The sequence below is a fragment of the Entamoeba invadens genome (assembly GCF_000330505.1).
Source record: "Entamoeba invadens IP1 unplaced genomic scaffold scaff_1105074724651, whole genome shotgun sequence".
Lineage (NCBI taxonomy): Eukaryota > Evosea > Mastigamoebida > Endamoebidae > Entamoeba > Entamoeba invadens.
Window position 1 is genome coordinate 78,115 of NW_004443699.1, and position 25,960 is coordinate 104,074.

The 25,960-nt window shown below is 36.3% G+C and overlaps 11 protein-coding genes across 11 annotated transcripts; 9 read left to right on the forward strand and 2 right to left on the reverse strand.

The window, feature by feature from the left end:
• Window positions 1-4: 4 nt before the first annotated feature.
• EIN_131830 (hypothetical protein) lies at window positions 5-3,318 on the forward strand (the record flags this gene model as incomplete). Its single annotated transcript, XM_004261057.1, has 2 exons — window positions 5-82; window positions 109-3,318. Coding segments are annotated over 2 exons (3,288 nt in total), but the record flags the coding sequence as incomplete, so codon positions are not given.
• A 421-nt stretch (window positions 3,319-3,739) lies between these two features.
• On the forward strand, window positions 3,740-5,168 carry EIN_131840 (hypothetical protein; the record flags this gene model as incomplete). Its single annotated transcript, XM_004261058.1, has 3 exons — window positions 3,740-3,833; window positions 3,928-4,562; window positions 4,764-5,168. The coding sequence occupies 3 exons, from the start codon at window positions 3,740-3,742 to the stop codon at window positions 5,166-5,168; spliced, it is 1,134 nt and encodes a 377-aa protein (XP_004261106.1).
• Window positions 5,169-6,144: 976 nt separating this feature from the next.
• EIN_131850 (hypothetical protein) lies at window positions 6,145-7,224 on the forward strand (the record flags this gene model as incomplete). The annotated part of the gene is made up of 1 exon (XM_004261059.1): window positions 6,145-7,224. The coding sequence occupies one exon, from the start codon at window positions 6,145-6,147 to the stop codon at window positions 7,222-7,224; it is 1,080 nt and encodes a 359-aa protein (XP_004261107.1).
• Window positions 7,225-7,797: 573 nt separating this feature from the next.
• EIN_131860 (DNA-directed RNA polymerase II subunit RPB1, putative) lies at window positions 7,798-12,750 on the forward strand (the record flags this gene model as incomplete). Its single annotated transcript, XM_004261060.1, has 1 exon — window positions 7,798-12,750. The coding sequence occupies one exon, from the start codon at window positions 7,798-7,800 to the stop codon at window positions 12,748-12,750; it is 4,953 nt and encodes a 1,650-aa protein (XP_004261108.1).
• Window positions 12,751-13,120: 370 nt separating this feature from the next.
• On the reverse strand, window positions 13,121-14,500 carry EIN_131870 (hypothetical protein; the record flags this gene model as incomplete). Its single annotated transcript, XM_004261061.1, has 1 exon — window positions 13,121-14,500. The coding sequence occupies one exon, from the start codon at window positions 14,498-14,500 to the stop codon at window positions 13,121-13,123; it is 1,380 nt and encodes a 459-aa protein (XP_004261109.1).
• Window positions 14,501-14,805: 305 nt separating this feature from the next.
• Window positions 14,806-15,426, forward strand: EIN_131880 (hypothetical protein; the record flags this gene model as incomplete). The annotated part of the gene is made up of 1 exon (XM_004261062.1): window positions 14,806-15,426. The coding sequence occupies one exon, from the start codon at window positions 14,806-14,808 to the stop codon at window positions 15,424-15,426; it is 621 nt and encodes a 206-aa protein (XP_004261110.1).
• A 212-nt stretch (window positions 15,427-15,638) lies between these two features.
• On the forward strand, window positions 15,639-17,117 carry EIN_131890 (sumo ligase, putative; the record flags this gene model as incomplete). The annotated part of the gene is made up of 1 exon (XM_004261063.1): window positions 15,639-17,117. One exon carries the CDS (start codon window positions 15,639-15,641, stop codon window positions 17,115-17,117), a length of 1,479 nt encoding a protein of 492 aa, XP_004261111.1.
• Window positions 17,118-17,712: 595 nt separating this feature from the next.
• On the forward strand, window positions 17,713-18,596 carry EIN_131900 (rab17, putative; the record flags this gene model as incomplete). Its single annotated transcript, XM_004261064.1, has 5 exons — window positions 17,713-17,715; window positions 17,760-17,842; window positions 17,935-18,008; window positions 18,072-18,077; window positions 18,154-18,596. 5 exons carry the CDS (start codon window positions 17,713-17,715, stop codon window positions 18,594-18,596), a joined length of 609 nt encoding a protein of 202 aa, XP_004261112.1.
• Window positions 18,597-19,067: 471 nt separating this feature from the next.
• Window positions 19,068-21,761, forward strand: EIN_131910 (hypothetical protein; the record flags this gene model as incomplete). The annotated part of the gene is made up of 1 exon (XM_004261065.1): window positions 19,068-21,761. One exon carries the CDS (start codon window positions 19,068-19,070, stop codon window positions 21,759-21,761), a length of 2,694 nt encoding a protein of 897 aa, XP_004261113.1.
• A 1,039-nt stretch (window positions 21,762-22,800) lies between these two features.
• EIN_131920 (hypothetical protein) lies at window positions 22,801-23,346 on the forward strand (the record flags this gene model as incomplete). Its single annotated transcript, XM_004261066.1, has 1 exon — window positions 22,801-23,346. The coding sequence occupies one exon, from the start codon at window positions 22,801-22,803 to the stop codon at window positions 23,344-23,346; it is 546 nt and encodes a 181-aa protein (XP_004261114.1).
• Window positions 23,347-23,615: 269 nt separating this feature from the next.
• On the reverse strand, window positions 23,616-25,007 carry EIN_131930 (hypothetical protein; the record flags this gene model as incomplete). Its single annotated transcript, XM_004261067.1, has 1 exon — window positions 23,616-25,007. One exon carries the CDS (start codon window positions 25,005-25,007, stop codon window positions 23,616-23,618), a length of 1,392 nt encoding a protein of 463 aa, XP_004261115.1.
• Window positions 25,008-25,960: the final 953 nt, after the last annotated feature.

Below are 25,960 nucleotides of genomic sequence, written 5' to 3' on the forward strand. Positions count from 1 at the left end.
GAGTGTTTTGTTCGTGCATTTTACCAAAAAGGGAAGTCGTTTGAACAGATTATGGCAGTCGCCCAGAAGGTGTTTTGTGTTGGTGAGCGGAACATGGGTATATTTGAGGATGACAACATCAACCCTGATATCAAAGAAATTGTGAATGTTGCTTTACAAATCGCGGATGAGAGAGTTTTGATATGTCGAAGTGGTGTATTGCTATTACAACAAGAAGGGACAAACTTTGACGAGTTTTGTAATCGATGCTCTTTATTTCTCGAATTCAACGACTCGACGTCGAACTCTATATTATGTGATAACATCAAGACGTTCACACAAGCTATTCAAAACCACGACTTCAATCAGATGATTCAATGTACTTATATCGCGTTACACTCAATTATAGGACCTGCGTATCATATGATGATAGCCTTTGTACAAATACACACTGTGCTTGGGAAAATCATATTGCTGACATATCGAGAACAACACACGAAATCATATTGGATGACTGTGCAGAGAGTCGACAGGTACTTCCAAAGGTTTATTGGATGGGTGCAGTTACACGGCGTTTTAGAGGGAAAGCAATACGAGAAAAGCTTCTCTGATATCATCACCAACATCAACACACAAATTTCGAAGAGAAGACTCCACTCCCACGACTTGAAAAACTTTGTCAAACAGTTTGGACTGATTTTACACGAACTTTTTATTAAGATCACATTTACACTTGATGACTTGTTGGGGATGAACGAAAGAAATCAGTTGGTCACGGGGATGAAGAAACTGTTTCCTTTAATTTTGGAATCGGACCAATTTGTCAATTACATGCACGAGAACAACTTGGCTCATATGGTTAACCCATTGGAACCATTTAACGCGTGCCATACGCTTCTTCAAAGTTCGCCCAATGAAATGGATGGGAAAACACTCAAATTGGTTAAAAACCACTTGAAAAAGTTGTCCGAGTCGTTGTCGTGTATCTTTAGATCATTTAATGTACCTTCATTGTCTGTGAATACTTGTGTGGACAACACTATAAAAAGTTTACAAGACGAAAACATCACGGAAAGTTATCACAACTTCACGGAGTTCAGAAGATATATGAGACTCTACCCAAGAATGTCTTTACTTGTCAATACATTCTATGCGATCTTCGACGATACTGTTACTACACACGTGCAATTAACGACTTTATTCAACTCATTAAATTCAATTCAAATTTCTCTCGCAAAACCACTGACTCCAACGAACTTTGTGAAGAAGAGAGAGCGCTCTCGTTCAGACCCGTTGACACCACCAATTAGCCCAAAATTGCAAAAGAGTGGGACGTCAATGGAGAACGACACCAACAGCTTTTCATTCACAAATACAATTGATAAACTCGAAGAATTCAAAGACTCGTTTAACGCGCTCTGTTATTCACATTTGAACTTTTGTGGGTACTTTGTGCAGACTATATTAAATGCAGTGAATATGATACGAGGGTTGGACGATACACGTGACACCTCCGTCGATAAATTTTCGGAAGTGTTGGGAAAGATCTTTACATTAGGTGAGAACATCGCTTGGGTATCTTCACCGTCGAAATTGTGTTTGGTAAAGTACTTTGGATATACCGGCGCACAGTTTAAAGCGCTCATTTCGCAAATTAAAGAGTACCTCCAGACGGTATTTAAGGATCTCCCAGATGTGGTACCAAAGACACTCATTCATGCAGTAAAGGAATTTGCACTGAAAACTATCCAGCAACTGTTATTTGCATTTTCATTCAATTTGGACGTTGTGGGATACTTACACAACAAAATCATTAAAACGCAGAACTACGCGTCGGGAGACGCACATATCACAATCCACCCAACAGCAGTCAAAGTCATATTAGAGACTGTTGGCGAGAAAATAGGGAAAGCCGTGTATGATATATTGATGTACTCACCAAATTCGAAGATTGAGATACCCGTGCGGTACGTTTTGAATGTGCAAAAGACGATGATAGATACCGGGAAAGGGAAATTACATAAAATGGTGACGAACATCTCATCTGGACTGATGACGGACCAAATAGCGCTGAAGTCTATTGTGAATAAAGTGCATATCCTCGTCGCGATATTTGTTCAATGCTCACCAACAGAAGAGAACCTCGAGATGATTCAAAACTACTATCACTCTGCTTTCAAGCAAATGAAAGGGTGTCAATTAGTTGATGAAAGAAGAGGAGAGAAGGTGCGAAGTATTGTTCAATTGGTCTATTCTCACATTTCAAAGAACCCCAATGTCATGAGCGATGTCAAGAATGAGACGTTAGAAATACTCAGTCTTGCTATATGGCTTTGTTACTTCTGGAAAGGGTACCAAAATGTTATTGAGAGTAACGTTGCCTTCCAAATCGTCTTGACGAAGTTGCGATTTTTGTTTGATGTGCTCACAGAAGCCGAATTTATCAAGGAAAATCGGGAGAAGGTGTTAAAAGTGCTCAAAGTGATATCACTGAAACTGGCGTTGATGAAAGATCATCCGATGACAAAGAAAGACTTTGTGTTGGTGTCGAGAGATCTTGTGGAAGTCCTCTGTCCATTGTTTACATGTATTATTGTGAAACAGACAACTTTGTTGTCTAACACTGATGAGTCGCTTGTTGTTCTCCAAGAGATAGCGACAAACACGGATATGGAGAGGGCTTTCCAACTCTCTGTGACCTTCATGTCAAAGTTATTGCTCCATATAGCTATGTTTGTCTCCGAATTCCGACAAGAGAACGACCAAATCATCAAATTTTGTGAAGAGAGAGTTACTAATTGCCTGATCTCATCAACCATATTGACCAATTTTGTACAGACTTTATCGAATACAGATAACCATACACATCGCTCACACAAAGTCATGTCTATTATTAATCGAATTATAGAGAACTCAGTCATGATGCATAAGTTCAGAGTGTTAAGAAAGAAGAGAAACATTACAGCCTTCCCAATGACTTTCAAGCCACTGACTCTCCCAAAGCCAAAGAACAATTTCAAAGTCTCGCCATTCTTCAACGAATTGATCAACGCACTCAACAAAGGCAATGCAAAGGCGTTGTTCGACGCAATCAAAAACTTTGTGGAGGCAAATCCGTACGCTTCAATAACGTTTGAGGAGTTGGTACAATACGAAGACGACTCGACTAAGATTGACAAATGCATCAAAAGAGTCGAACTTATGTCACTCTTCAATCGAATCATTTGTTGGGTGCTTATGATTTCACACAACTTCGTTAACTCAGATGATGTCCCACTCATATGTCTTGAATTCGACTCATTCATGGACTGCTCAGAGACGGTAGCTCATTCAAAATAAGTGTTTTAAGTCATTATATATTGTTTATTGGTTAATTCTTTGTTATTATTTTAAGTTTATGATAAATACCTTAATTTTTTATCCAAAATTAATGAAAAACAAAGTTATTTTTTTTGATCTTTTTGTTTTTAAATTTATTTTATACTTTTATTAACAAAAAGAATATGTTATAACTTTGTGATTAATAACTGTTCTTATTGAAGAAATAATGAAAAAAATGTATCACTAATGAACTATAATTAAATTATTAATTATAGTTTTCATTAAATAATATAACTTAAAAATATAGTTATAAAGTTAATAAGAAATAAAAAAAAATGCAACAAAAATGTCTGAATTAATGCCTATAAAACAGGAAAAGTTCTGAGAGAAAGTGGAAGAAGATGTAAATAGGGCAAATGTTTTGTATCTGAAAAGGTAGATGTCGAGGAAGGCAACAGCAACCTGCCGTCAGTGCGGCTGCGAAATATGGGAAGACACGTTAGTTCTACTCTCCCCAACAAACACACGCGATAGTTTGTTTTTCATCTTTTTTAGTTTCTTTAAATTTCGTAATTTTTTAGATACCAAGAATTAACCTTTTGATGCGAAATATCGACTGATCCCTAGTCAAACAGATTCGATCAACCAACGTCGCGATGTCTATGGCAACTTCCTTTGCAGGGAGTAGGCTCATTCGCCAAAAAACTACGAGTCCATCTTTAGCGTCTTCATTACAGATGAGCGATTCCCCTTTACAGTGTCTCAAATACGCACAAAAAGAAAATTTTCCAATAGATCTCCCCATCTGTGACACTTGTTACCAAATTATTAAGGGAGAATATGATAGAGAGGAAGTGAACACTACAAATGGATACTGTGAAGCGCTAAAGATGTTGGATGACCTTGAGGAGTTTGGAAATCTTGTTGAAAAGATCTCCCAAGAAAAAGCGCAGGTTGAGCAACTTCTCGTAGAGATCGCCGAACTCAAAGAACAACAAGACGACCTGAATCAACAACTTTTCTTTCTTCAACAAATCGAGATGCATGAAAAGCTCGAGGAAAAGATGCACAACAAGTTGCTTAAAGAGATAGTCCACACCTCAATGGACTCATCAATACGGTTTTTACGCCTTGACATCAAACACGAAAGTGGTATCACCAATTCTTTAATGGAGAACGCGTGGAACTCCATCTACAAGATCGAATGGACGGAGAATGGCGTCCTGTTCTGCAACCTTAACATAGCTTTGGACTATCAAAAAGTTTGCTTATCAATCCTTTCTTTCCACCATATTCAATCCTTTCACTCATTCTACTCCACATTAATAGTTACTTTTATTAAAACGATACTATGTTGATGTTTAAAATATATTTATAATATATTTTATTATCAATCAACAATAACCCACAAACTATACATATATAATAAGATAAACTATTTAAACAACTATAATAACGCCAAGAAGAAATACGAGAACGTTGCGCTGTGCTTCAAGCTGATTATTAAACAATGTATCTTCCTGTGTCAAATGCTTCGTACATCATTAAAGCAATGTTCTTTAGTGAATGTATATTGTCAAGTGGGGCTAACAAAAGAGACATTGTCATACACCGACTTTTCAGTTCGGTGTGTCAAGTCACAAAAACTGTTCAACAACTCACTGCGGAAACTTTCTACAGTGGTCGAAGAGCTTGTTGTGATTGTAATGACACAATTTCCTGTCTACAAACCACTTTATAAAGTCGAGAACTTCTTGGTCAACGGGTACTCAATTCAATGTACCTCACCAAATTGGCAAAATGCAGTGAAATATTTTTTGGCTGCTCTCCGACACCTCAGAGACTTTGTTCTTAAAGTTGTAAATTAATTATTTCATTGGTTTGTTTTATTAGTAGTAATAGTTTATTGATTGACATTTTCAGGATTTTCCAAAATAATTATTGCCGAAAATGTGGTATTATAACGTACGAATTTATAAGAGAAAATGATCATTTTGGTTATGAAATGGTGACGTGGGTAATTAGCTTTGTGGTTTTGGAAACCTCTGGACATTTTGTTGGTAAGTTAATAATGAATAATAAATCTTTAATATTTTTTAAATTAATAAATTATTAATTAAATTGTACACTATTTTTAACTTTTATTTAATTAAATAAAGTAATATTGGTTTTAAATCTTTCAAGGAAATTATGAAAAAATCAAAAATCCTTGAATATTTAAAATTTAATTTTTATTAAAATGAATTTTTTAATATTAAATCGAATAACACTTAAATAAAAAAATCATTTTCTTATTTAATTCGGGATTTAAAAAATAGTTTATTATAAATAGTTTTATAGTATTGACAAATAATATATCAATAAATTATTAATTATAACTAAAATTATTATAAATAAACTTTATTTTATATACAGATAGTAAAAAATTTGTGTGTCAAGAATAAATTGGGTGTCAGATTGATTTTGAGTTATTTAATGGTTTTTCATATTTTTTTTGGTAGGGAAAAAAATAAAAAAAAAAACGAAACCCATTTTTTTACATTAACTAATCCCTAATTTATTTGACACCCAATTTATTTCTGACACCCTATTTTTCTACTATCTGTATATACAATCAACTACTTCTTAAATTAACATACAATTTTTTATTCTATTAACACTTTTTTAATAAACAAATTAATTTTATTACTATAATTTTATAATAATACAACAAGAACTCGTTAATTACCATTGAAAAAATATATCATTCTATTCTAAATTAATTTGTTATTTAATAATCAACTAATCATATTTGAGAATGGAATATCTCAAAACAGTTTAAAGTACCTCAAACTTGAAATTCAAATGTCGTTCAAACCATTAAAAATCACCAAGTTAGAGCCAGTGTTTATGATGTCAATAATTCCCCATTTCATCTCATTGAATATGTTGATGCGGTTCCATCAAGTCTCACGGAACTGTGGGGAGTCGATATCGCGGTTGAAAGTGAATCCGTGTTATCAGGAGTTGTCACTAGAAACGATTCTTCAAAACGACCACTCGATTCACATCAGAAAAGAGTTGCAGATCTTCACAGGGATCGACTCGTTGCACACGGACATCAACACTTTACAACAACTTCCGCCCGAGTTGTTGTCGAATGTGAAGTTGTTTGAGATCTCATTCATTCAGAAACAAACACCATCGTCATATCCGATATGGGAGATCATTAAAGACAGAGTGTCACGTTTGATCATAGACGCACAAATCATCGCACTCATCGACTTGACTGCTCTTCCCAATTTGAGACGACTTGAAATCAAAGCGGGGCGTGTTGCGTTAAATGAGAACTTACCAATCAGACAAATCGAGAACTTGCAAACACTCGTCATATTTTGCGATGGTAACCTCTACAAAAACTACTTCGACCTCTTCGAACAATTCGTTTGCTCAAAACTTAGAGTATTGTATAAACTAAATTGGTTACAAGCTAGTGACTTGGATGATATTCATCAATTGAAGCCTAGAGATATGGTCGGAATATTCTTAAACGATTTACCTGGTGTCGTGGACGACTACATCTCACCCAAACTAGTCTTGTTGTACTTCGCAAAGAAGGAATTCCGTATTCCAATCGATTTCTTCATCGACAAAAGACTGAATGTGTTACTCAAACAATATCATCCATCTGTTCTCGACATCCGAGGGGACGTCGACAATACTGAAAGTTGTGTTGTTGACTTACACGAGGAACACCAATTGGAAGAGATCACTTTTAACTTTGTGAATTGTAAGGAAAAAATCGCCGTTGCGTTACCTAAAGAGTTGAAGAAGTTAATTATTAATAAGGGAAGTTTCTTAAAGGAAGGTGGACTGTTACAGTTGGCCGATACACAAGTTCCTAAGGATTTGTATGGCGCGTTTGGAGATGCTGTTCCGAATTAATTCGTTTATTCAAGTACTTCATGTTGGAATTCTTTAAACAATTTTTCGTTCGGAAAAAAATCAAAATCAGTGTTTTTTATAGGAGATTTTAATTTTTGGGTGAACCATTTTGTGATTTTGAATTAAAAAAATTTTATTGAGTCGACACTATTCAATACACAGTTTTTTGGTATTAATCGAACACTACTGTCATATTCAAAATATTTAAAGTTATACGGAGTAACAAATTGATATAAAGAAGTGGTTGGCATTTTCACATCTATTAGAAAAAAGGTGATTTTTTGTATATGATGAAAAAATCAATCAATTTTAGTTAAAATTTTATAACATAAAAAACTATATTTTAATTAATAAAAATTTTAATTTGTTTTATAATATTTATAATATGTTTTATTATTTTTTTATGTGTTCTCATACTTTTTATCTTCTTTTTATTCCGAGATAATCCCGAGTTTTCTAAAAGAAAAGAACTTTCAACACAAACAAATGTTTTAAGAAGAATTGCAACGGATCACTAAAGTCTTCAAAAAGAGAAAAAAAAATGATGAAGTAAAACTTTAAAAATCAGAGCAGATGGAGGCGATAGGGATGGAAACAAAACGCGTCCAACAGATCAAATTTACTTTAATGTCGACGGAAGACATCAAGAAAATGGCAGTGTTGGAGGTAGTGAAAGCGGAAGAAGTTGATGATGGGAAACCAGTTGAGGGAGGATTGAGTGATCCTCGAATGGGGCCATTTGATAAAGGCGATGAATGTAAGACGTGTCGATGCACCCGTAGTGATTGTCCTGGGCATTTTGGATACATTCAATTATATGCGCCCGTGTATAATCCCGTCTATGTGAAGTACATTCTTAAAGTCCTGAAGTGTGTTTGTCCAAGTTGTCATCGACTGTACTGCCATGACGACGAACGACTCAATTCACTCAAATCCAAAGGAGAAGAACGGTTGAAGGATGTCTATGATATTATTGATAAAGACTATATCCAATGCGGGAAGAGGAAAGATAAGAAAGGGGCGGAGAAGCAACAACAACACGAGGAAGAGGATCGCATCTGTCATTCGGCGAAAGTCGATTACGAGCTCCCGAAGTCGAAGTTAGAAAACAAATTGGAGATCCGGTACAAAGGCTCGAAAGCAGAAGAGAGCAAATTCATGCCAAGAGATGCTTTGAATATATTGAAGGAGATGACTGACGAGGATGTGAAGATATTAGGGTTCGACCCAAAATATTCCCATCCGAAGTTCATGGTGTTTGAAGTCTTTCCCGTTGCGCCACCGGCGGTACGACCCCAAGCTGTCTCTGATAAAGGGAGTCGGAATAACAAAGATGACTTAACTGTGATGTACGAGAACATTATACGAGCGAATGAAGAGCTTAAAAACGAGCAGTCGAAGGTCAGTGGTATTAATAGATATGACGAAATCTTCAAGGAAGTCCAGACGATCTGTGCGAAGGTGTGTTTGAAGAACGTCAAGGATTTGCCTGATAATCCGTCGAAGAAGAAGTACAAAAGCATTGAAGACCGACTGTCTGGGAAACAAGGAAGAATGCGACTGAACTTGATGGGGAAGCGTGTTGACTTTTCTGCGAGAACAGTCATTTCCCCGGACCCTAACTTGTCTATGGATGAGGTTGGAGTGCCCACGGGGATTGCAAAGATATTAACATTTCCAGAAGTGGTCACGCGATATAACATGGACAAATTACAATCACTAGTGAATGCTGGAATGAACAGCTACCCTGGTGCTTTCATGTTACAACGGAAGAATGGAGAGACATTTCGGTTGAATGGGGGGGATAAGATATTGAACATTGGAGATGTGGTCCACCGCTTTTTGATGGATGGGGATTACGTCATTTTCAATCGACAGCCGTCACTGCATCGTATGTCTATGATGGGGCACCGAGCAAGGGTACTGCCGTTCTCGACGTTCAGAATGAACTTGTGCGACACGACGCCGTATAATGCGGATTTTGATGGTGATGAAATGAATTTGCACATTCCACAGACGCTTGAAGCGCGTGCGGAGATATCTGTGTTGATGATGACTCCGACCCAGATTATTACACCTGAGAAGAACTGCCCGATTATGGGTATTGTCCAAGATACACAATGTGGGAGTTATATTATTACGAAGAGACAGACGTTCATCGAGAAGTTGATTTTTTACAACATCTTGCAATGGTTGGACAAGCTGAATGTGACTGTTCCGATACCAGCGATCCTCAAACCAAAACCGTTATGGACGGGGAAACAAGTCTTCACGTTGATTCTGCCACCGATCAATTATGAAAATGGCGATTACTCGATAGGAACACTTTTAAAGAAGGGGCCGTGCTATGACGACTCGAAGGTGTACATACACAAAGGCATTTTAGTCACGGGGTACCTCTGCAATTCGTCAGGGTTTGGGAAGAATCAAAGTGGGATTGTCCACTCGATCTACAAAGATGTTGGGATGGAAGCGACGAAGATCTTTTTCAATCAGACGCAAGCAACGGTGAACAGTTGGATGTTGACGAGAGGGTTTACTGTTGGTCTCGGGGACATTGTAGTGAAACAAGACGTCCATGATCGGATTCGAGAAGCGGTGAAGAAGTCGATTCAGAACTCTGAGAAGTACTTAGACCACAAACATGATGATGAGATTGAACCTGTTGCTGGACAAACGATGTTCCAGAATTTGGAGACGAAGTTGAGTCTGTTGTTGTCGAATGTGAAGACGGAGTGTGATAAGATCACGAAAGACGCGTTGAAGAAGGACAACAATTTACTGCAAATGGTCGACTCGGGGTCGAAAGGAAGTAATTCGAACATCTCGCAGATGGTCGCCTTTGTCGGGAAACAAGAAATTAACAATCAGCGTATCCCCTTTGGGTTCTACAAGCGAACGTTACCACACTACTGGAAGGAGGACTACGGCTTTGTCACGCGTGGCTTCTGTGAGAACAGTTTTGTGATGGGTCTTTCGCCACAAGAAGTCTTCTTCCATGCTATGGCAGGCCGACAGGGTATTATTGATACAGCTATTAAGACATCAGAGACGGGGTATATTCAAAGAAGACTTGTCAAGAGTATGGAGGATGTCCAATGTAAGTACGACAGAACCGTTCGCCGAACGACGGGAGATATGGTGGAGTTTATGTATGGGTCTGACGGCGTTGATGCGTTGATGTGCGAGTCACAAAAGTTCCCTTATTGTCTTGATGTGAATAAGATGAATGACGCGAGTAAGACTGTGGAGCAGGTAGACGAGCAGAATATGAAGAAGTTGTACCAGTGGGATTTCAGTGACCCGAATCTTAAGAACATAGTCAGCGAAGATGTTTACATGGTACTCTTAAGTGACGAATGCCTCGAGGCGACAAGGAAAGAGTATGACAATGTGTTAAATGAGCGCGCTGAATTGTATGCGGCATCGCGACAGATGATCGGAGTGAAGCCGGAGGATGTCCATGTGGTAGTCCACTTTGATAGACAGATCTCAAATGTGATTGCGACGTCGTTCAATCCGTTTGATAAAGGCGTTGATTTAGATCCGAAGTATGTCATTGAACAGGAAAACAATTTGGTGAAGCGCTTGGCGGAAGTTGGCGTGTCGAAGACGCCGGATGCCGAAGACAAAGAACGTGCGATTGATGCTTTGCGCCCATTCTCGTATCTGATGCATGCCAAATTAAGCTCAAAACAGTGCATTTTGGGGTATCGGATGTGTAAAGCTGCGTTTGACGACTTAATGAAGCGGATGGAGAACATCTATTTACACTCGCGAGTGAATCCTGGAGAGATGATTGGGTCTATTGCTGCGCAAAGTATTGGAGCGCCGGCGACACAAATGACGTTGAACACATTCCATCACGCTGGTACTTCTGAAGCGACGGTCACGGAAGGTGTCCCACGTCTGAAAGAACTTTTGAATATGTCGAAGATGCCTAAAACGCCATCGATGACGGTGTGGTTGACTGTTGATCCTGATGAGAAGAAGAGTGTGTTAGATAAAGAATTGAACACGAAGATACCATTTACATTGTTAAAGGATCTTGTCGAGAAGGTAGAGATTTGGTTTGATCCGAATTTGAGGGAGTCGGTGGTGGAAGAAGATCGAGAGTTTCTTGCCGAGTATGCGGAGATTTCTGACATCAATCAAGAGAAGTACAGCAAGTGGACGATTCGTATGTTGTTGGGGTACAATAAAATAGTTGCGATGGGGATTGATGTTGATAACGACAACTTGAAGAAGAGAGTCTCCGACAAGTTTCCGAGCTGTTTGGTCATTCAGTCGGACTCCAATCACGTAGTCGACGGGAGTGTGAAGATTGTATTGTACATCCGATTCCCGGACTCGGACGTTGCGCGGTGCGATTCGATAGAGAACTTGACACGGGCACTTTCATCGGATAGAGAGCCTGTTGCGTTCCATAAGAAGATGATTGACCAGATCTTGAATGATGTGCAGATCTCAGGTGTTGTTGGGATATCGAAGATCATTATACGAGATAAGCCGACGCCGTTCTTAGTGATTGATCCCGAGACGAAGTTGTTACATGAGAAGAAACAGTGGGTGATCTTTACTGAAGGGTCGAATATGGTGGGATTGACGCAATTTGAAGAAGTTGATTTCACAAAGACGGTGACGAATAATGTGTATGAAGTGTATCAGTTCTTGGGGATTGAAGCTGGTCGGATTCAATTAGCGTCGGAATTCATCAAGTGTTTGTCTGGGTCGTATGTGAATTATAGACACTTGGGCCTCCTTGCGGATGTCATGACACACACGGGAAGAGTCGAGCCGGTCAATCGAATGGGGTTGTCCCGTTCACATGCTGGTGTTATTACACGAGCATCGTTTGAACAGACGTTAGAGCAATTCCGACGTGCTGCGGCGTTTGGGGAGTCTGATATGTTGAATGGAGTGTCACAGAATGTATTAATGGGACAACGGACTATCGTAGGGACTGGTGCGTTCACTGTCTTAATTGATGTTGAGAAGTTACAACGCCTGAATGTTGATGCCGAAGTCTTAGATGATTCGGAAGAGAGTGAAGACGTGAAGGCGTGGGATGGACTTATGATGTCTCCTATTAAACAGAAAGCGTCTGTCCAATTCTCACCAAGTCGTTCACAATTGCCAAATAAGACTCAAATGGGTTATCAAAGTCCAATTTATAACACTCAGATGGGTCAAGGCTTTAAAACATCCCCACGGCCTATGGTAACACCAGCTATGCCCGTCCAAACTAATACTTCGTCGTTCAATAAATTCGCATCCCCGTCACTCGGTGGCGCGTCTCCTTATATCATTCAAAACGCTTCACCTATTCTCTTTGGAGCAGCTCAAGCTTCCCCACTCTTTAGAAGCGGTCCGTCTCCATATCAAATGTCAAGCCCTCAAAACTTCGCTTCACCTAACTTTGCGTCCCCTCAACTGTCAAGACCTACCCCTCCATTCACACAATTCAGTCCACCTAACGATGACAAAAGTGAGTGTTTCGTGTCTATTGTTGTACTGTTCGGTTGAATGGTATTTTTATTATCTCTTTACTATTCTTTTTGTGGTGATAAAAATTATTATATTTAAATTATAAAATTTTATAATTTATCAGATTTTTTTTGGAAATTATTTAATACTATTTAATATACTATTTAATACTACTATTTGATTATACGACCCATCAGACAATTTTTTTTGAATAAATTGGTTTCAATAAATTATTTTTTTTTATAATTTTTTTAATAATAAACTTTTCATTATTTTAACTTAACGAATAGGTCAAATCAATTCAACAAATTTAGAAACTTTTTTTTTGTATAGTTATAGTAAAACAATTATTAATTATTAGTTTTTCTGTATATAAAAAAGATATAGTAATTTGAATTATTTTTCTAATTTATTGAGCGTATGCATATTTTGAGGAACTTCGATAAAACCAATCAAATGCCTGTTGCAAATCTAAGTCTTGTGTTTGAGATATGTTCAGCAGTGATACCCGTTGTTCTGAATTAATTAAGCTAAAGACTAAGTGTTGTTCCGTGACTTGACTTTTTGATTTGATTTTACCGTCGTTGATTATTAATTGAACGATTGTGACATATCCATCTTCTCCAAATAACGCAAAGGAGGGATTTTGGGTTTCGCCCTTGTCGAGCTGCGCAACGCGTTGGACTTTTGTGGCAGGCGAAAATTTACAGATGGATTCCCCGTCACAGAGTGTCGAGTAATTTGTTGTCTTTGTTCTGTCAATCAAAATAAAGCGTACAGACTGTTGCGAGAGTAAAACAAGGATATCATCTTCTCGAGAGAAGAGAAGTTGTCTGATATTGGTTTGGGTGTTTCCCCGATCAACGACGTGGATCAGCGAAATTGCCTTTTCCGTTTTGTGGTGCACGCGAAAAACGCGTACACTCTTTCCGTATTGGTCTGCCACTGCTAGAAAGTTGCCGCTGGGACTTAGACTAACAATTTTTATCGGAGCATATGCCGACGCCGTAAACCTGCAAACGACTTGTTTCCTTGTAATGTCAAAGATCTCTAAATACCCCTTCGTATAATTCATAAACATCGACAAGACGCTACTACTAACAACATCTTCTAATACTGAAGATTCATTGGTGGGATATATTAAGTAATGCGAATCTAGCGCAACGCTATCAACACCACACACATCGCCGGTACAGTCAAACAAATGCTGGATATTTCGAAATTTTTTTATGGTTTCTTTTATAGTAAAAGAACTATCACTTGTAGTTTCAACAGCACTTTGGGTTGAAGTGTCGCAGGAATCATCCTCAAGACTGTAGAGACGGACACCTTGCTTGAAACCGAATAGGAGAAAATTGTTGAACACTTTGAATGACTCGAGCCCGGGAACTTCCGGTTGTATTGAGACGGCAAAACATCGGTTGGGTAATTCTTTCGATTCGTCGTCATCCACTCCAACACAACTCAAGTGATGCTGCTCGTTCAGCAAAAAAATCTTGAGAGGATAAGAAGTTGAAACTGCCACGTCACACAGTACACCACAGTAATTGTTCATTGTAAAAAACTCCTCAAATTTATTGGAACGAAAAATGAAGATTGAGAGAATGAAAGGACTGGTAGAACGAGCAACAACAAATCCAATAAAATTGCCAGAAGGAGTTGGCACAATGACATTTTTCACAAACATTTTTTCAGTACTACGTGTTCGAGTTAAAAAGGTTGCTGTGTCTATTTGGATGTCTGACATTTTTTGAGTTAAACAGTTCAACAATACTAAAGATAAAATCATTATTACATCATTTACTTACATAATAATCAAATAGTTTGTATATAATTATTTTTTATAATATACCATTATTTTTTAAAATCATTAACTTATAGTTAATATTATTACAATTATTATTATTGTTCAACGTCAAATAAAAACAAAGTTAAATATTTCCAATTGAAATTTATGTGTGTTTTTTTATTTTTTATTTAAACTTTAATGAAAAAAAATGTATCAGATTAAAAAAAGGAGATTGAGAGAGAGATAATCAAAATGGAATGAATTATAAGAAGAGGGAGGAATTTTTTGGGAGAGTTGAGTTTTAAATGGACACACTTGAAAAAATCAAGGTGTTGTACCAACAATCGCTTGCAGAGGAAAACTGGATCCGTGCGACTGTTGTTAAAACTAAGGAAAATCTAGCACTAATCAATTTGTACATGAGTTACCCAACAGAGTTTATTACACTGAAAGAACAAACCTTTGCCCAGGTCACAAACCTTCTTACAGATTCGTTGAGACTAATAGAAGACGTCACGGATTTCTCGAACACCTTAAAACAGAAATCGAATGATGTGGAATTGCATTTGATCAAAGAAATTGAGGAGCTCAAAAGCGCATTGGAACAAAAGAAATTAAAGCAAGACCAAGCATCCGACGCACATCTCTTTGAAGTTGTTGAGCTACAAGGCGAGTTGGAAGAACAAGAGAAAATATCCAACGACTTACAAACACGGATTGAGCACGTTCTCTTCGAGGTCGAGAAGAAAAGTGAACTAATTGAAACACTGCGCAAAGAGGTGCTTGAACTCAAATCAAAACAAGAAGAGCAATTCAGACAGATTCTGTGCTCGACAGTTGGGAATGGGCAACCCCTTGCCTCGAAACAACCGCCAAAAAGGCGAAAGAAGCGCACAGTTCTTTTTCCGTCCTTGGCAGAAAAGTGATTCACATACATGTTTGTGGCTTTTATTTGTCTTAATGTAATTTATGGTGTTCATATTTTTTGATATCGTAAAACACAACACATTTTTTAAGATTCTGATGAAACTATATGATGTGATATCTGAAACCATAACACATGATATTTGTGTTTTAAAATCATATTTTTTAAAAATAAAAAAAAGAATGGAACTAAAAATGTTATACATCAAACCTAATGAAATCGACCCCGAAACTGAAACTAAAGCCAGAGGACATAGGATTCATCATTGCTCCGACATTCCACGTGAAAAGCATAAATTTGAATGAGTCGTTGATACAACGCACTTCCAAATGCTATGCTCTGTCTATTAATATCACGTTTCCGCCGTTCGATTATGATTCGTACGATATACACCAGAGCAAGGTACTTCGCTACAAACAACTTTACGAATCAACAACTCGCAAACACCGCATGCAAGTCCTTATTGTCGACAAATCATTACACGTGATTCATCCCTCTTCGGTTGGTTTGAAGATCAACGGGTATACCACTTTGACAGATGTGTTTGGGAAGATCCCAACGCGTGGCACACCATTCATAGAGGGTATCGATATCACAGATTATTTAGTGAAAGGAAACAATGTGGTGACCGTCGAGACGTCATACCCGGATACATATTGTGTGATCTATGAAGGCATTGCGATGACCATCACTCAGACTATGCAACGAATATTACGTACATTGCCGAAGGAATATTATTCCCAACCGCTTGACATTGATTTGAATAACAACAACGAAGACGAAGAAGAAGATGTGGTCGAGGAGCAACAAGTTCTTAGTTTAAGATGTCCGATATCGTTCACACGTATTAAGATACCCGTACGAGGGAAGAGGTGCACCCACCAACGAACATTTGATCTCAAAAGTTTCTTACAAACAGCACAAAAGGCGGGGTACTACTCGTGTCCTCTCTGTTCTGAGTCGATACAACCAATTGACTTAGTCATTGACTTGCAGATGGAACACATCATCAAAGATTTGACTGGACAACCGGACATAGAAGAAGTCATTGTACTTCCTGATGGGAAAGTTAAACCGAAAGAAGCGGAGAAGTTAGAAAGCGACGACGACGATGAAGAGAAGAAACTGTTAGAAAAAGGGCGGGAGAGAAGAACCAAGAGAGACGAAGAGATGAAAAGCACGTATGGTACAAATTATGGTACGTTCAATACATCACATCCACAACAAAATTTCGAGGAAGGTGGATATAACCCATTTTATCAGTACGGAGTACCTGTGCCGTATGGGCAACAAATTAACATCACAAACACACAACAATACTTCTTACCAACTCAATATCAATTACCACCTTATCAACGATATCAAGACAATTTACCCCCTCTATCACCTCCACAACAACAAAGTTTACCTCCTGGAAGGTATGAACAATTCAATGATGGGAGATACTCGATACCAAACGGAATATCTCCACAACGAATGTATCAAAGATTCCCTCTGAATAATCTCACACAACAAAATGTTGTGAATACTCAAACACCACAAAACGTACCGAGTGATCGACATGTAAACAGAAGACTGTTAATTCTACCACAACAAAGAACCACTCAAACACAGACAACAACAAGAACGAGAACAAACACTCAAGTGGAGTTGAACGGAATTGGGTCGAAAGAATCACCAATTTGCTTATAAAGGTATCAACGGAAAAATAATAATTAACGAGGTTTTTTGTGTGTAATTTGATTTCTTTAACGAGCTTTTTTATTCGAATTATTATTTTTATGGTATTATTTTAAAGGAGTTATGGTATTCAATTAACGAGTTCTATTTTTAACAAGGAAAAAACACATTAAATTAAAGTTACTACAGATAGTAGAAAATTTGTGTGTCAAGAATAAATTGGGTGTCAGATTGATTTTGAGTTATTTAATGGTTTTTTATATTTTTTTTGGTAGGGAAAAAAATAAAAAAAAACGAAACCCATTTTTTTACATTAACTAATCCCTAATTTATTTGACACCCTATTTTTCTACTATCTGTATTTTAAAAAAAACAGTGTCAGGTAATTTGAATATAAATAGCTGTTTAAAAGTAACTCAAAAAAATTGTCGTTTTTTATTCGTTTTAAACTCTAGTTAAAAATGGTTTAATATAACTATATTAACAGTACTATGGTTTTTCAAACAAGTGTCAAAGAAGATTTTTGAATAAAAATATAATGGACGTTTTTGATTTCAACACCACTGTTGAAATTCATATTTAAATAAGAACTAAAAAATGAAGTCATATGGTTTGTTTTTGTTTGAGTTTGATACATTTTATGTGACAAATTAGGACGACGCTGTGGGAGACACATTAAGACTGAAAGTGATTGTTGTTGGAGAACCCTCTTCTGGTAAGACTAGCACAATACACAAGTTTTGCGATGGCGTTTTTGATGATAATTACCAGCCAACGGTTTGGTTTTATTTAGAAGAATGAATATAGTTATGTTAATAGAATTATATAGTTTTATTGACACAAAGATTGGGGTTGAGTTTTCGAGTAAATTTATCACGATCAATGGGAAGGAATGTGAGTTACGTTTGTTTCTCGACCGAGTTGAGTGTATTTGATGATGTGAATAATCCGATGACTGACATGTAGGGCTGTGTTTGTTGTTTTCTATTGGATGAGGGAAATAGTAGTTTATTAATTAGGAAACTAAAAACTTCAAGTAACAGAACAGGGGATATAGCTGGGCAAGATCATTACAGTGGGATGTCGAGGGTGTATTATTCTGGGAGTTTAGGAGCACTAATTATGTGTGATGTCACGAAAATGAATACCGTCGAAGGGTCGTTGAAGTGGAAGCATAGTATAGACGATTGCATCTTTGTGAACAATGAAAAGATCCCAGTGCTTTTAGTCGGCAACAAAAGTGATTTATTAGATGCGGCTGCAATGGACACAATGGCGACGAAACTGAAGGACGTTGCTGCTAATAATGGGTTTAAAGGAATGCTTCTGGTCTCTGCAAAAACAGGATATAACCTCGACGAAACGATGAATAATATTGCTACACTCATCATCTCACAATTCGGTGATATGCTTTATAAGGAAAAGGCAGAGAGTGACGAGAACACACTCGACTTGCTTCCCAAACAACAAAACGAGAAAAAGTGTTGCTAGTGTTTTCAATCGTCTTTGGTGTGTTTTGGCTTTGTCTTCTAATTCATTCGGTTTTTATTTACGCATTATTTTTTTATTTTTAGTCGTAATTTAACGAGTTTATTATTTATTATGTATTTGTTATTTTTATATGAATTGTATTGTCAATTTATGAAAATGGCATTCTTCGAATTCGTTAATTATTGTATATATATTAAATAAAAAAATATGTTAATTTAATAGTTCTAGTTTTATCAAAACCAAATTTAATATAAATTAATATAACAAATAAACTATACTCATTAGTTGTATATAACCAGAATTTTTAAAGACATTTATTAATAGATAAATTAAAAAAAGCTATAATTACTAAAAATGAAAAATAATTCATTTCTAAAAAGATAATAGTATAAATACTATAATTTAATTATATTTTATACCAAATTTTTCCAATAAAAAACAAAACTGTAGAAAAAACGAAAAATCAGAAAAATGCTTCCTTCATACATCTCAACATTTTTAGCGGACGACGTTACACAAAGTCCATGGGAAGAAATTAAAAATACGATAGACCCTCCTTTATTTTGTATGGAAAGTTATACTAAACACGTCCAGAACATGTACTCTCTTCACACCACATCTTTATTACATCACACATACAACGCATTGCTCTCGTTCTTTAAAACCCCGTCTAACTTTTTTAGTTCCCAACCATCCATTACTAGCTATGAACAAACGAAGAGTAACGGATGTATCTACACTCTCAAAACAAACACTTCATTCGCACATTTGGTCACAGTCAATGTCTTCTCACAACTCATTCAGATATCGGACGACGAGTTTGTGTTTTGCTTAACTCCTTTGTCGGGGGATGATGTGACTCCTGTGGCTCAAAGTAATGACACGTTCAATGAGAATACCATTCCTCTCGACCCAATCGACTCTTTCGATACATCTTTTATCCAACAAACCGTTCAACTCACAGAACACGCTTTCAAACAAAATCTAGTAATACAAACATTGAATGCTCCAAAAACAAGTGGACCTTTCCTCGACCAAAACTATTCCAAACCATCAACGAAAGGCTCAGAGGAAGAATCAAAGTCTGGTCTTACTCCAAAGACTGGGACTGTGCACTATTACCACGTCAAAAAGCTTCGGGATGGAATACAATTTGAGTGTCACTTTGCACCCGTCGAAGTGAAGAGCAACACTTTGTTGATCAATTACATCAACTTCCAGAGAAGAGTTGTCTATCACTTGAATGAATATTTACTACATTCGACACCCACAACAGAAATAGCGGAGATGTTCAGACAGTTCCACAAGTACTTGAATCTGCCTCTTGAGAACTACACCGTGATCCATCGAAATAGTCAATTCACCGTTTACGCAAATTACGACAAATCAGAACTTGTCATCTACGGCGGTGCAACGTTCGCGTGTGACATCCAAAACTTGGTGAAGGTGTTTGCAAAGAACGACGGACTTGCATTCTTGTTCCCAGGCTCTAAAGACATCTCCAAGACTAAACACGTGAGGTGCACACATCGAGAAAGCCCCTATTTTGGCGAGAAGAACGTTTGTACTGATTGTATCACAGAAACCCTCATTTTGGAGGGAAATTTCTTTGTTGCAACGCAGTCCACAAATAAAATGGTGTTATGCAAGAACTCACATGAGGAGGGACAGACATTTTCAGTTGTCATGGCGGCCGAACAAATTGAATGGATCGGCGAAAAAGCACAGAGTGTGTATTACTACCATTTTTTCACTCCACAATTCAGAAACATGACAGTTAAAGCGTATAAGGAGTATATCAACATCATCTCCTCAGCTATACTGTCAACACGAATAGGAATACAATTTGGCTGTGCACTGCCCGATCCTGAAATGTGGTTCACAACCGCGACAATCCCTTTTTTTGACATCTTGCGGCTCGCCATCTTCATGAGTGTCCAAGTCAAGAAGGACAAACCTTTCCTCTATGTCCCCCTCGAGCTCCCTAAAGTACCACAAACACCTCTTACCACCACCACGACTGCTTTTGAAATGCGATGTCGCTTCAGTTACGTCTCATTCACCGATTTAGACGAGCGGGTAGTGACAAAAGTGATGTCTTATTTGCCTCTCGAGTCTGTCTGTGCTTTAATGAAGACTTCTCGGAAATATTTTGGGATAGGGTATAAGGCGAAGTACCTGTGGAAAACGTTTTATGAGGTGCACTGTAGTCCGCAGACCTTCAAGAAGTGGACGTCGCAGAAAATGCCGCACCAGAAAATTGATTACTTTCTAGCTGTCGGTATCTCCCGTAAAACGTCTTCGTTGTGGACGCGGCGGCCGGTCTCGATTCGGAAGATGAAATTGTGCGAACAGAAAATAGATTGGATCCATCGGACTGAAAGTGGAGAAAGTGCTATTATTTCGCGGTCGGGGTTTTGTTGTAAGTTATATCCAGACTTTTCGATGAAGTATCGAGCGTTTGGGAATAGTGAAGTGAGTGGGAGTTGTTCAGAGCAGAATGACATCTATGTTGGGTTTGGGAATGGACGAGTCCGATTCTATTGGAACAACGACCCGAAGGATTTCAGAGAGATCAACACGTTGAAGTTCCAGAGGATCGAGTTTGCGCCGGAGAAGAAGATGATAGGGTGGAATGAACGAAGTAATGTCGTCTATTTCTGTGACTTGAATTTGAATAAGACGGTGTGTTTATTTAAAGCGCAAAGGAAGAGAATTACACATGCGATGGAAGTTGAAAGGGGGGTCATAGTCACGTCGTCGACGGATGGGAGTTACTGGGGATTTGATTGGCGAATGGAGAATAAAGTCTTTGAGAGTCAAGAAATGCTTGAAGGGATCGACGTGTTTGATTCGTTTGATAATTATTTGGTTGGGGGAAGTAGTGATGGGACGGTGTGGATGTATGACTGGAGGAAATTGGATAAGTGCCTTGACCGGACTACATCCCCGGGTAAAATTAATCAAGTCAAAGTATGGAATAGAAAGATAGTTGTTTGTTCGGAAGACAGGTCGGTCTATTCATTGGAATGTTGTAAAAATTGGATGGGAAAAATGAGTGTTGTGTATAGTTTGGATTCCCCCGTCACGGCTTTGTACTTCGATGACGTGTATCTCCTCACTGCTACGAATAATGGGTGTATGTATACTTCTATTTTTAAGTAAGTGTTTGTTGTATTAGTTAAAGAACTATCACTTTTCTAGAATAAAAACTTCTCATTCTCAAATCATTTGGAAGATTGCAAAATTGAAAATTTGTTGTTTCGTGAAAATAATATTCTTGTATTATTTTATTACTATTTATATAGTAAGAAATTATTATAAAACATATTGTATTATAAAAATGGGTTGTAACTATAATGTTTGATCTAATCATATTAATAGAAGAATTCAACATTTTTTGAATAATTATAAGTTAATTGTTTTGCGAGTTATAATGTTAATTTATAACAAATGTTATTTTATGGTTTTATTAACTGTATTTTAAATCAAACATTAATTATGATCAATAATAATAAACATTAATATTGAATAATTAATGCAAATTAATTACAAAATAGTTTGAATTATAATTTGGAATAGTAAAATAATTTTTTATTGTTTGTGTTGATTGGTTAAACTTGGAATTTTCAAATCGAGTTCCATTCGATTTGTTTCTAAAAAATACAGCAAAACTCAGTTTATGGTAATTAATTAATTTATATTACTTCGAATCCACTCAATCAAAACTATTTTATAATAATTTTAAATCTATTTATTATTAGTTTATAGATTCGTGTTATACTAATCTATTTTTACATTCTAAATGGTATTCCTCGAAAAAAGTTGCGCTTTTCTCCTCTTCTTTTTCGTTTTAGGGTTCCACTGACAAAACCTCCCTCACAAAAAACGCCGTATTTAGTTTTTTGTTCTTCTAAATTCTTCCAACTAAGGATGTCTTAAAAAAAATTCACAAGTCGGGCATTTGTATATTTTTGGTAACAAATTAATGTTAAAAAACCTTATTTTAAAAGTTTTTTGCGGACTTTGCCGACTTTTGTTTAACACATCAAAAAAATATAAGAAAACTCATTTGGTTTAAAAAACTAAATTTAATTGTAAATTAACTACATACAACTAGTAAAAAGAAGACCCCAATGAATGGCTGTTTTGTGATGTCTTTGAGTGCTATTTAAGCCGAGAAAAAAGAACTGTTTCATTCATTATGATCAGCTTTGTTCGAGTGACCCGCTCTAACGACCCCATGTTGGACAATTTAGTCAACTTACTCTACAATGAGTTTGAAGTCCATCAATTGCGCCCATTGAAACAGTTGAAAAACGTTATTGACACGCAGCCCAACCATTACTTTACAGCCATTGTTTTCAATAAGAAGGTTGTTGGTGTAATTGTCTATTGGAAGTTATTGAACTCGTTTTTCTATATCGAGCACTTTGCAGTCTTCTCTGAATTCCGTGGAGAGAAAATAGGTCAAAAAGTGATGGATCACATTAATAACACAATAGGTGGACTCTGGTTACTTGAAATTGATCCCATTGGTGACGTTGTACATGACAGACTTCGAAAGTGGTATGAGAAGAATAAGTTCACTGTCACTAAATTGAACCACAAACAACCCCCTTATGTCGCAAATGAAGGAACTACTCCCCTTCATATCATGACTAATAAACCAACCAACAAATTGGATTTGTATCTCAGTACAATTACTAAAGAAGTGTATCAAGTTGGTTATAAATTTACTAGAGAATAGATCGTGTTATAATATATTGTGTCTGCTTGAGTGTTGTTGTTTTTAATGAGGTACATTTCTTTCAATAATTAATAGTTAATTTAATAATATAAATATTAAAACCAATAAGAAATGGTTTCTTTTACTTGTCTTTGTTTTCAATTGTTCACAAATATTATTCAAACAAACAACTTCTTATTAAAAAATTGAACTAATTGTTTTAAAAATTTTTTGAACAATTTATTAAAAAATTTCACATCAAATTGCAACCCAAAACAGTTCAAATTAACTTAAATGTAGTCAGTAAAGTCTTTGTCTATTACTTCTATTTTTAAATCACTGTTTCTTATTGATTTTTCTTTATCTTTAAGAGCTTTTAATGTTATACTTGATTTGAAAAAAATCTCTCCTTTAAGAAAAGAAGTCGGTCCACATCTTATCGTCAAATAACTGATCCGGTTTAATGTCATCTCCTTGAGTTTTGAATCTCCAAAGTCCAATATCATTCCTGAAGTGGTTTTCACCTCGACAGTATCAAATTTGAATTTGTCGAAATTGAGAGTTTTGATGTCTTCTATTTTGGTGCAAAGAGCTTTTTGGTAAAACATCACATCTTGAATTATTAATGTTTTGTTCTTTAATACTATCTTCCGTTGACTGAACTCAATTACTTTTCCCCCAAAGTATACATTCAATTTTTCATTTGCAACAACACTAAATTGTTCAAGGCCTTCTAAATCAACATAATCACTTGTATTGACCATATCATTAGTCTTTTTGTCATCCACCCAAAAACACTCCAATGAAGATCTCTTAGCTTCAAACCTTTTTAAAACATTTTTATAAAGAATAACGCCTTGGACTGTGACATTTTTTATTATGAACGTTTCAAGTTTTGAGGTATTCATCTCAACTCTAATTTCACTCTTCATTCCTCTTAAATTTCTCAATTCAACAAATTTGATGTTCTTATTCAATTTTAATGTCCCAGCAAACGCATTGATCCGAATGTCATACACATTGGGGTATTGGTCACAATCAAATATTTCTAATCCTTTGGCTTCAATTTTAAGTACTTGTAAGAAGCCTTTGTGAATTACTGATGTTATCTCATTATAGCACATCTCGTTATATGTCTGTGCTATGTATATCCCCTTCTTACTCACTATCTCCATCCCTTCTGTACTTCTGTGAATGATGTTCGTCACTATTTGAAAGTTGTTGTACGTCTTTAACTTATTGATGACATCCAACTGCACTGAAAACATCGTTTCAAACTCCTCATCTTTTTGTAACCCTGAGTGCTTTTTCCAAGAAGAATACACCAATAATTTATAACGAACATTTTCTTTAAGAATGGTGTTACCTGAATCACATGCAATTGACATCTTATTGAAAAACTGTTTGCAAAAGATGTCGATTTCAAATGTGACTTTGTGAAGTGTTTGTAAAGTCAGAATTTTAAAGATTGAATCACAAACTGTGACATCATTCACCTTTGCATTTAAAGAGATGCTTGAAAAAGTTATTTCATGTAATTGGGAATAAAAAGAAAGTGCCTTTGTCATGTTGATAATGGGCAAGTATTTGATACGCATCTTCCGGATTTTGGGGGGAAACCATCGAGTTGAAAAAATGGCGTCTTTTTTGTTATTATCAATTTCAGTACCAAATGATAACATTGAGGGATTCTTATGCCAATAACCTATCTCAAAAAGTCGAAGTTTTTCGCTCTGAAGACTTGATAGATGTCGAACGTGAAGCTACATAAAATGTCTCCATTAGAGGAAATTGGATTGATATTTTTGGAAATGTGTGGTGAGAGGATAAGTTGTATGAATTGATGTATAAAGTTGATACTACTGACTCACATTTTTTGTTTATTGTACGAAAATTGAAGACATCAAATAGCGTATCTAGATATAGTACGACATTCTTTAGAAATATTGGTTCAAGTATTATAGCCATGGATTTGATATTTAATATTTGAAAGTATCATAATAAAAATTATGTAATATTTTTAATTGAGTATTACAATTAAAAATATTTTCATGTTATTATAATTATTAGACTAAAGAGAAAGGACGGACATGGGGACGAAGGACGGGAATATAGGCCGAAGGACGTCCTTTGTGGTTTAGGGACGTCCTCCCGCTATAAAGGACGTCCTCCTGTGTATATGGTGTCCTTTCTATTATTTTCGTGTTTTCGGCATTTTTAAAACTATATAATGAGTTATAATATTACTATGAATTTACTATTATAAAATATAATTATTTCCAAAAATAAATTTAATCAAAGACAAATTTTAAACAACAAGTAATTTCGTTATAAATTAATGGTTTTTATAAAAAATGCAAATTTAATTAGTTTTTCAAAGAAAACTGAATGGTAAAATGAAAAAAAAATGATAATTTTTTATAAACCATTAATATATAACAAAATTACTTTTTAAATAGTTTTTGTCTTTGAATTAATTTATTTTTGGAAATAATTATATTTTTTGATTGTATATTTATAATAAAAATATACTTTGTTATATAGTTTCGATAATGAATAAAAAATGCCGCGGACACGAAAATAATAGAAAGGACACCATATACACAGGAGGACGTCCTTTATAGCGGGAGGACGT